General features: G+C 43.9%; 1 protein-coding gene across 1 annotated transcript; it reads right to left on the bottom strand.

Moving 5' to 3' along the window:
- Window positions 1-1,000: 1,000 nt before the first annotated feature.
- On the bottom strand, window positions 1,001-9,125 carry LOC138947435 (protein CDV3 homolog). The gene is made up of 5 exons (XM_070318909.1): window positions 8,806-9,125; window positions 8,448-8,527; window positions 6,095-6,213; window positions 4,157-4,400; window positions 1,001-1,278 (listed from the first exon to the last, which is right to left on the bottom strand). Exons 1-5 carry the CDS (start codon window positions 9,001-9,003, stop codon window positions 1,167-1,169), a joined length of 753 nt encoding a protein of 250 aa, XP_070175010.1. The 5' UTR covers window positions 9,004-9,125; the 3' UTR covers window positions 1,001-1,166.
- Window positions 9,126-10,149: the final 1,024 nt, after the last annotated feature.

Raw genomic sequence — 10,149 nt, 5'->3', positions numbered from 1 at the left:
CCTACATCAAGCACCTATAATAGGATTACACAAAAGATAGGGGGAAAAAACCATGATCGCCCCGAACTTCTGATAATTCCCCAAAAAGCAATCTTATACCCCCCCCCCCCCCCCCCCCAAAAAAAAAGAAATCATCATCCCAATGAATCTCCCCACAATGCAATATCATTAGAGACATCCAGATTTGCCTTCGTCAAAAGTTCGTGAGTTCCGATGTTCGCGAGTTTGTTGAAGTGGTGACGTCACATCCCGTCACGGTCACCACTTTCTAATTTCGGTCCAGATCTACGCGAAGTTCTTCGTGCGTTCGTCTGTTTTTCGAAACAGTGATGACGAGTTGTGTTATATATGACGAGTCTTTTTTATCGGAATATTCCAGACATCTGAATATGCTGGGTACACAAGCAACACTGAATTTTTTTTCGATTTTTAGATACATTCCTGTAAAATCTCCCAACTCTAAAACAAATAGGTCTAGTGGAAACAAGTGTCTTGTGCAAGAGAGATCAAGGGAGATAATTGGCAGGATATGTCGCCCGTCGACTCAAGTTCTGAGTTTTGTGTGGGTATCCGTGTTCATGCACTACGCCTCCAAAATGAACAGTTTACAGATGCACAGTCCACAGAAGCGTCGTAAAGATATTAAACTTTAACACTGCGCACATAAAACATATTTTTAACATTATGAAAAGGACTAAAAGTACTCACGAAGATTGCTGATTGAGGTTCGTCAAACATGCCTTTTTCACCACGCAGATCCCGATCTTCGGCAAGCAGTGGTGAGCGCCAAAAACCAAGCGCATGCGCATTGAGGCACAAAGTTAAAAATAGAGAGGAAATCCCCACCACCGACGAATGTTCGTCTGACGAAGGTTGAATCTGGATGTCCCTACTATCCCCCCCCGCCCCCCCAACTAAAAAGAAGAAATCATCATCCCAATGAATCTCTTCACAATGCAATCTCATTATCACCCCCCCCCCCCAAAAAAAAAAAATCCCCATCACCCCAAATCCTACCACAATGCCCTAAGCCCCAGTTCATTATTAAAAAAAAAACCTGAAAAAAAAGGAAAACAGAAAAAAGAAGAGAGGGAAGTGGGAGAAGAGACGTTTCAAGAGTTCATGCCCATTGGGTCCACAGTCAGAGGGAAGAGCTCCTACTTCCATCAGTCTTGTAGCGCAGCAAACTTGTTTTCCAGAGACAGGTTGCCGCCTCTCCTCTGTCCAGGGTTTGATTCTATGTCACCTGCCCCACTGTCCTCGTACCGCTTGGCTCCCCTGAAAACACAGACCACAGAGCCACGCTTCAGTACAAGAATACAAGAATACAAGAAATTTTATTGTCCTCATCAATACAAGGAAATTTGGCATGTGTGTGGCAAGACATAATACACTGATACATAGACATTTACAAAGCAACAACTGAAGTTCAATATCAACACACCCTTACGCACACATACCCACTACTTCAGACACACAGGCTACATGTGCCCCTCGGACGTACGCAACCCACAATTCACCCAGCCATACAACTCCACATGCACTTATTCATGCAGCACTCTAGCGCCCGGCCATGCACAACTCACACACTGGAACCCTCGTACGGCTACATATGACACCCGCACAAACATTACAGCCTCAAACATCGTACTAAATCTACAACTAACAAGCATACATCCACTATCAAACACCGAATACATCATCACACATTACATCATAACATATTGCATTATAACACACGCACAAACATTACAACATCAAACATCGTACTATAATCTACAACTAACAAACAATCATACACTATCAAACACCAAATATATCATCGTACATTAAATTACATCATACCCCCCCACCCCACCATACATTCACAATCGACACAGAATACATCATCATACATATACATTACATCATAACCCCCATACATGCGCAATCAACACATAGTACATCATCATACATTACATTACAACATAACCCCCCCCCCCCCCCCCCCCCATCATACAAAGTAAACAGACGTCAACATTCCACTCTTACCCCCCCCCCCCCCCCCCCCGCCAATCACACGTCCTCTACTCTACCATCGCTCACACCTACTAAACATCACCCATAGTCCTCCAAGTCACAGTTCACAGCACTCATTGTCCTTCCGCAGTCACAGTTCACATCACCCATAGTCCTCACATCACAGTTCACATCACCCAAGCCAGCATACAGTGAAACCCCTCCAATATTAGACCCCCGTATTTAAGACTTCTTCCATTTCAAGACCCTGTTTTCTCAGAATATCTGTTCAAAACAGCTATATATATATATGACCTTATTTAAAGAATCCCCCTTTTATAAAAACCTAATTTTGTCAAAAAGTTGTGAAGGTCTAAGAAGGGTTCCACTGTATTTGAAAGAAGAAAGGTCCTGAATAAACTTCTGTGCAGGGATTCCATACAGTACTACGTTACCCAATTTTTGTCTCTTTTTCCTGCATGCACTTGTATTCATGTTTCCAGGCCCTGAGACTTTCACTGTGAACTTGGGATCTTTATCGTGTGCATGCCTGTATTCATGTTTCCAGGCCCTGAGACGTTCACTGTGAACTTGGGATCTTTATCGTGTGCATGCATGCACTTGTATTCATGTTTCCAGGCCCTGAGACGTTCACTGTGAACTTGGGATCTTTATCGTGTGCATGCCTGTATTCATGTTTCCAGGCCCTGAGACTTTCACTGTCAACTTGGGATCTTTATCGTGTGCATGCCTGTATTCATGTTTCCAGGCCCTGAGACGTTCACTGTGAACTTGGGATCTTTATCGTGTGCATGCATGCACTTGTATTCATGTTTCCAGGCCCTGAGACGTTCACTGTGAACTTGGGATCTTTATCGTGTGCATGCATGCCTGTATTCATGTTTCCAGGCCCTGAGACGTTCACTGTGAACTTGGGATCTTTATCGTGTGCATGCACTTGTATTCATGTTTCCAGGCCCTGAGACTTTCACTGTGAACTTGGGATCTTTATCGTGTGCATGCCTGTATTCATGTTTCCAGGCCCTGAGACGTTCACTGTGAACTTGGGATCTTTATCGTGTGCATGCATGCACTTGTATTCATGTTTCCAGGCCCTGAGACTTTCACTGTGAACTTGGGATCTTTATCGTGTGCATGCATGCACTTGTATTCATGTTTCCAGGCCCTGAGACTTTCACTGTGAACTTGGGATCTTTATCGTGTGCATGCATGCACTTGTATTCATGTTTCCAGGCCCTGAGACTTTCACTGTGAACTTGGGATCTTTATCGTGTGCATGCATGCACTTGTATTCATGTTTCCAGGCCCTGAGACTTTCACTGTGAACTTGGGATCTTTATCGTGTGCATGCATGCACTTGTATTCATGTTTCCAGGCCCTGAGACTTTCACTGTGAACTTGGGATCTTTATCGTGTGCATGCATGCACTTGTATTCATGTTTCCAGGCCCTGAGACTTTCACTGTGAACTTGGGATCTTTATCGTGTGCATGCATGCACTTGTATTCATGTTTCCAGGCCCTGAGACTTTCACTGTCAACTTGGGATCTTTATCGTGTGCATGCATGCCTGTATTCATGTTTCCAGGCCCTGAGACTTTCACTGTGAACTTGGGATCTTTATCGTGTGCATGCATGCCTGTATTCATGTTTCCAGGCCCTGAGACTTTCACTGTGAACTTGGGATCTTTATCGTGTGTATTCATGTTTCCAGGCCCTGAGACTTTCACTGTGAACTTGGGATCTTTATCGTGTGCATGCGTGCACACAGGGATGTTTGGACACCGAGGAGAGTCTGCACAAACTTGACTCTAGGAAATGAATCCCTCATCCAAACCGACGCTGATAGCAACAAACTGGTTTCCAGCCAACGCTGCTTCCGACTGAGCCCCGCCCCAAACAAAACCATGCCTGTCTACCCCGTCCCCACCTGTCATTTTCTTTTCTTTACCAAAACCATGAAATGAGGATGAATGTCGCTTGTTTATGTCAGTGCTTGTTATTTTCTCTGGCGCCATGAGACTAGTTCTGCACAACTCCCACTTACACTATTGCACACACGGTAGGCATTTATAGCAATTACTTCCCCTTGTTTATAAGATCCACATTTCTAAAAACAAGCCACCTAAAAAGCCTCACCATGCCGATCCTGAAGAAGGTTGGGGCCCTCCCCCAAGCGTTGGGAAGTCTTCTTCACTCTGAATGTTGGGAGCTTTCTTGTTGGCACGGCGAGCGATTGGATTGCCACCAGCGGATGCATTCGCGGCAGCGTTACGCTGTCCCGGGGGAACATACTTCTTGGGGGCCGTGTTTTCTTTCTTCTCCTCAGGCTCTGGCGGAGGGGCCTCAGGGACTGCACCAGGGGCAGCAGCAGGAGCAGCAGCTGTACAATAACGCCAACACAACATTTTCAATGTTTCCAATTACCCAACCAACTCTAATTCTTCCTCCAGACTCCAGAACGTTTTTTAACCCTCCAATTAAAAAACAAGAGGCGAAGCCATCAAGGCTCACGTAAGAAATCGACAAACAGTAACACAAACTCAATCACTCCGTCACACATACACACACACACACACACACACAGAAAGAGCATAGGTGAAACTGTGCAAGAAAGCGAGACACTAGATCTAGATCTGTCTGTCTGCATGTAGCCTACTTACAGGGACACGACTGCCAACTAGTCTCGGCCCGCTCAAAATAATAATGACCGAGACTTTCAGTACTTCCTTCGCGTGACGTCTAACCCTCTTACGTCATAATGTGACGTCAATGTAATGTGACGTCTTCAAATGTTAGAGTTTCTACCACAGACATACACACGCACGCACATACGCACGCACATACGCACGCACAGACAGACAAAGTTATGATCGCATAGGCTACACTTACGTGAGCCAAAGAAAACAAATTAGTTTAAAAAAAATCACTAAACTCGTTCATAAATCATGAATGCAAATCTATGCAACACAAGGCCATGGAAAGTGGGCTATTTAAGGGAGAAACTGGCATACATTTTCAAGCCCTCACTACAATCTGAATCTATCGCTGTTGACAGTGTGTAGCCGTCACTACAATCTGAATCTATCGCTGTTGACAGTGTGTATGAATCTGAGTCTCAAATCTCCTGTGTCAGTGTGAGTGCATCCATACTTCTGGTATTTTGATCTGTTCGGTGGTGTAATTATATCATAGTATCCGAACATGTGACATGACATTGCTGACCAGCTGACCAGAACTGCGGAATTTGTAACATGAATATGTAGTAACTCCAGCCAAAACGGAATGGTAAACAGGTCTGTGACAGGGTCAAATAGACAATGTTCATAAAATAATGCTGTCAACTTAGCGGTTGTAAATGAGTTGCTTTCCCTGGTTTTTCGATAGTTAGACTGAGGTAAGACACACGCCAATCACTAGAGAACGGCTTCTATCTGCACACGGCGGCGATTTGCGCCAATAAATCATGCAAACGACTGCCAAGAAAGTCAGGGTTAGCTGCGATCTGTACTTTCTGTTCAATATAATTCTCTTTTTGTTCGAAAGTACGCAAATGGAAGCAACCAATCAGCATTGCCGATGTGATTGCGTCCCTCAGAACGCAGATTGGGCGAACATGTGAAAAAGTGTGCCTCATACTTTCCAAAAGTATTCACACTTTCACAACACACACAAATCTAGCAAAGTTATTTTCAGAATTCTTCTTTTAACCAGTCTTTTTCTCCTGTACAATAGAGGGAAATCCCCTTTGTTTTTTTGTTGTTTTTGTTTGTTTGCCAAGCACATCCTTGTGGGGCTTTTCATCAAAAACATGCATCCATCTACAATGTATCATCATTCATCCTTCAACATTTACCACTCAAGGAAACCTACAATTTGATATACACATTACCAGTTCATTATTACGACACACTTTCGATGTAAATGGCAAGTATACAAGACATATACTCACATTAGGACAAAACAGACAGACATAATTATAACATGCCATTCGTCCACAAGTAATACAGGAACATAACATGCAGAAATCCCCTCGTTTATCTCATCGTGACTTGAAACAAAACAAAGACTGTATACCTGGAGCTGGGGTATGACCAGAACTGTTCCACGGTCCAGAGACCGATTCCCGCCCCTCCTCTCCCTCCTCCCCCTCTCCCTCTCCGTCAGACTCAGCTGTGTCTTTGTCCTCATCCTCCCTGCAATCAGACACACACACTCAATCAAATTCCCTCCCAAGTCGGTGTATGGCTGCCTAAATGGCAGGGGAAAACCAGGCATACAAATAAAAGTAAAAGCCCACTCAGGCTGAAAATAATACAAGTGTAGTAGTTTATGCCTATCTTTCTTTCTTTCTTTCTTTATTTGGTGTTTAACGTCGTTTTCAACCACGAAGGTTATATCGCGACGTGGAAAGGGGGGGGAGATGGGATAGAGCCACTTGTCAATTGTTTCTTGTTCACAAAAGCACTAATCAAAAATTTGCTCCAGGGGCTTGCAACGTAGTACAATGTATTACCTTACTGGGAGAATGCAAATTTCCAGTACAAAGGACTTAACATTTCTTACATACTGCTCGACTAAAATCTTTACAAAAATTGACTATATTCTATACAAGAAACACTTAACAAGGGTAAAAAGAGAAACAGAATCCGTTAGTCGCCTCTTACGACATGCTGGGGAGCATCGGGTAAATTCTTCCCCCTAACCCGTGGGGGGTAGTTTATGCCTATTACTGTTAGGGAAAAAGAAAAGAATCAAGGCTGGTCTTAACTCTTATCGTCTACAACTATAAGTTTGTCCATACTAAGTAAAACATGAAGCAAAGGAATTTTGGTACAACAATCAGCAGCAGAAAATGACACTGTATTAAATTACAATTTACACCGGCCCCCGTAGCGCATCGGGCTGCGGGCCGGGAGGTCGTGGGTTCGAATCCCATCAGGGTCATGTGGGTTTTTCGGGCTACGGTCGGCTCCTACCCAGAGTGGAAGTGCTATGGTTCCTATGGGAAGGCTGGGATCACACAGCCGAGTGTCATTCACTTAACGAATGCGACTTTGAGGGTGCTCAGATACTGTATACCTGACCAACACCGCAGGTGCGGCAGTTCTTGGGCCTGGTTGTTACCAGGATATATTATGACAGTAAGCGTAGAGTGCTGCCCTGTCACGTAGTCTCAAAAACCAAATTGGAAATCCAAAGCATCATCATTATCATCCTCATCTCATTAATCATCCAAAATATAAATTGTCCTTGCTCTTGTGGCCCTTCATGCCCGGAGCTCTCATGGTGACCTTGGTCTCAGTGTTCCTGTTCGATCCTTCCCTGAATAGTAGTTCTGCTGTCAGTCTTCAACGTGTGACGTTCTGGGGGGGTCGACGGAGGGACGTGATGGCGGTCTGCTCTCTGGAGGGGACGCTCACTCAGTCTGGCTCCGCGACTTAAAAGTCAATGTCGTTAGTAGGGGGCATAGTAGGTAGTGGGCTGTGTCCATTAGCTCGGGACAGACCCACTACTGAACACCGTCGAAGTGACTCAGCAGAAGTGCAGTGTCATCTTCCGAGGGTAGCCCGCCGCAGCGACCCGACATCCCCCCCTGGAGCGTCTGTAAAATCGACAAGTCTGGCAGCGGAACGAAATTCAGAGGTGGTTGGAGCAGTGAGTGCAGGGACGGGGCGGTGTGAGAGCACAACGGGACAAGGAACAGGTGTAAAGACGAGAAAAAAATAAAAATAAATAAAAATTACAATTTACAGAACACAGGAATGACCAATCATTCACTTGACAAAAGATCAGTGTTCTTACAAGTTACATGGTGTTTTTAAGGCAAGTATACGATGGTTAATACTCATACATAACAGTGATGCTGTTTCAAGATTCAAAGGACAATCCAGGTTTCCCAATTGCTTCGTTTCCGGCAGATTTATGTGGAGCACGTGATGCGCACAAAAAATATTGGCCGTCTAGAAGTGTCGTCTGCGCAATGATAGCGGCGGCGCCCGCGGCTTTTTTGACCGCCAAGGACGACCGCGCACGTTGTGATACGTCATTCGTTAGACCTCAATAGGTCAGGAACTGAAACCTGGATTGAAAGTATGTCGGTCAATCATTGAGCGGTGGTGTAAACATGGCGACACCCACAAACAAGTAAAACAGATAAACCGGAAACTGTTAATTAATGCTCAAAGATCAAGTTACAATCATAAACACAAGCAGCAAAGTAAATGAAATGCCAATCAGTTGCCTCCCTTGTAAAACTAAAAGTCAAACACCTGGGCCAGCACATTTGATCATTTCCAAAACAGACCCCTCAATTTTACGACTGATCTTTGTCTTTCTTGTCTTGTCTTTCCGTTATTGCCCACAATCAGCAAGACACTTACAATGTCGTAAGTGGGAGGTTTTACTGTAAAATTAAAAGTACACATACTTCATTTGTAATGTATGTATGCGAAGTCCTGTGTAATCCACTTCCTTCTTTTCTTCATAATCAGTCCAATCTTCGTCTTCCTAAAACAAGAAAACAAACACAGTCATCAAAACAAGAATGTGACAAGCATACACAAGTAGGCTATGTATCAAGTATACTGTATCAGTTTAGAATGCAAAGTCAGTCTTCCCTGACAATCACTTCTGAAACATCAAGGCATACTTTTGACAGTTTACTCGACATATGCCATGAATCGCCGACACTGAACTGCGTAGATGGAACGACGAAACCAAATGCCACTGAGCAATGACTATAACACTTTTAAATATCAAAGGTATAAAAGAAAAAAATGTCCTACCGCCTGTTTCTTTGCTGCTGTTTCTTCTGCTGTGCCTAAACCCATACCTCCCGGCATCTCCTTGTCCTTCTTTTTCTTCACTTTTTTTGGACCTTCCTCGGGATTCGCCAACGCATCAACTGGTGTCATTTTGGACTTCGATTTCTTCTTACTTTTGTCCTTTTTGGCGAAGAAATCGTCAAGACTTGAGTCTGCCATGATTGTTTAGTAAACTAGAATTACTTGTGAGCTATACTTCCGCAGAAAATACACACAAGACGGTTGAATATGATGCGAGAGAACAGCGTGTAATCTACCGACTCCATGCGCATGCCGCAACAACCAGCGGACGGAGCTGGTTCGCAGCCAACTTCCGGTTGAGTTGCAACTCAACAAAACCAGAGATCTGTATCTCTGACAGAACAGAAACAAAAATATGAAACTACATAGTGTTTTAGATGACATAAAGGCATTTATTTCTTCAATTATATCGATAGCTTTTATCTTTATCTATCTTTGTTTGCCTTTGCTTGCGCTCCACACATGACCCGGAAGTGGCCTGCAGCAAAGACGTTCGAAGCGGCAGCGGGGGAGGGGGTGGGTGCTGATCAAACAGCACGAATCTTTCCCTGCAGTATAATGGGTACAGTTAAAAAAAAAACCAGTGTCTGAAATTAACTCTGTTCGTCAACAGTCCACTACGTAGTTATGTCCCTTTAACTTGGAAAAAAAAGTTAGCTAATGGAGGGTTTTTTTTAAAGTAAAAATTAAAGACACTGGGTTTGTTTTTTTGTTAACTTAGGCTTATATCTCCTCGATTTTATGTCTTGATTCTCTCCGCCTAAACTATTGACGCGGCACACACACAAAAAAACACACAAAAAACCAATAATAATAATAAGAAGAAGAAGAAGATTGTAACTTATTTTTTGCCGGGATGCCCGGTGTAACACGAGAAAACTACTCCCACGAGATTTTTACTACTCCGGAGTTAAAATTTCGTACGAAAATGTTACTCCCTTTACAAAAAAAACTTACTCCCCCATAACACGAGAAAATTACTCCCCACGACAGGTGAGCCGGTTCCGAATAAACATTTCGTACAAAAATGTTACTCCCTTGACGAATAAATAACAAATAAATTACTCCACCCTAACACGAGCAATGGTAACTTCCCATGCCAGGTGTACGAAACTTGTAGGGGAGGGAGGGGTAGGGTGGTACATGGGGCAGGCCGGGTGGAACAGGCTAATTTTAGTGATGATGCGATGCTTTATCCCGGCGGGGACTTTTGTTTTCCCACCAAGCCGCTGTGGTTTCCCAGACCAGTGTCTGGCGCCAAAGTCCTGCAGACAGTCGTGTTTG

This window comes from Littorina saxatilis, linkage group LG14, assembly GCF_037325665.1.
Source record: "Littorina saxatilis isolate snail1 linkage group LG14, US_GU_Lsax_2.0, whole genome shotgun sequence".
NCBI classification, from domain to species: domain Eukaryota; kingdom Metazoa; phylum Mollusca; class Gastropoda; order Littorinimorpha; family Littorinidae; genus Littorina; species Littorina saxatilis.
The sequence above is the reverse complement of the archived record's forward strand: the minus strand, read 5'-3'. Positions and strand labels throughout refer to the sequence as shown.

Bases quoted from the DNA above. Each gene is read 5' to 3' on its own strand.
- LOC138947435 (XM_070318909.1), bottom strand. From the start codon at position 9,003: ATGGCAGACTCAAGTCTTGACGATTTCTTCGCCAAAAAGGACAAAAGT. The intron at 4,401-6,094 runs GTATACAGTCTT...GTTATTGTACAG, and splicing joins TGGTCATACCCCAGCTCCAG to CTGCTGCTCCTGCTGCTGCC. The intron at 1,279-4,156 runs GTGAGGCTTTTT...CTGTGTTTTCAG, and splicing joins CCTTCTTCAGGATCGGCATG to GGGAGCCAAGCGGTACGAGG.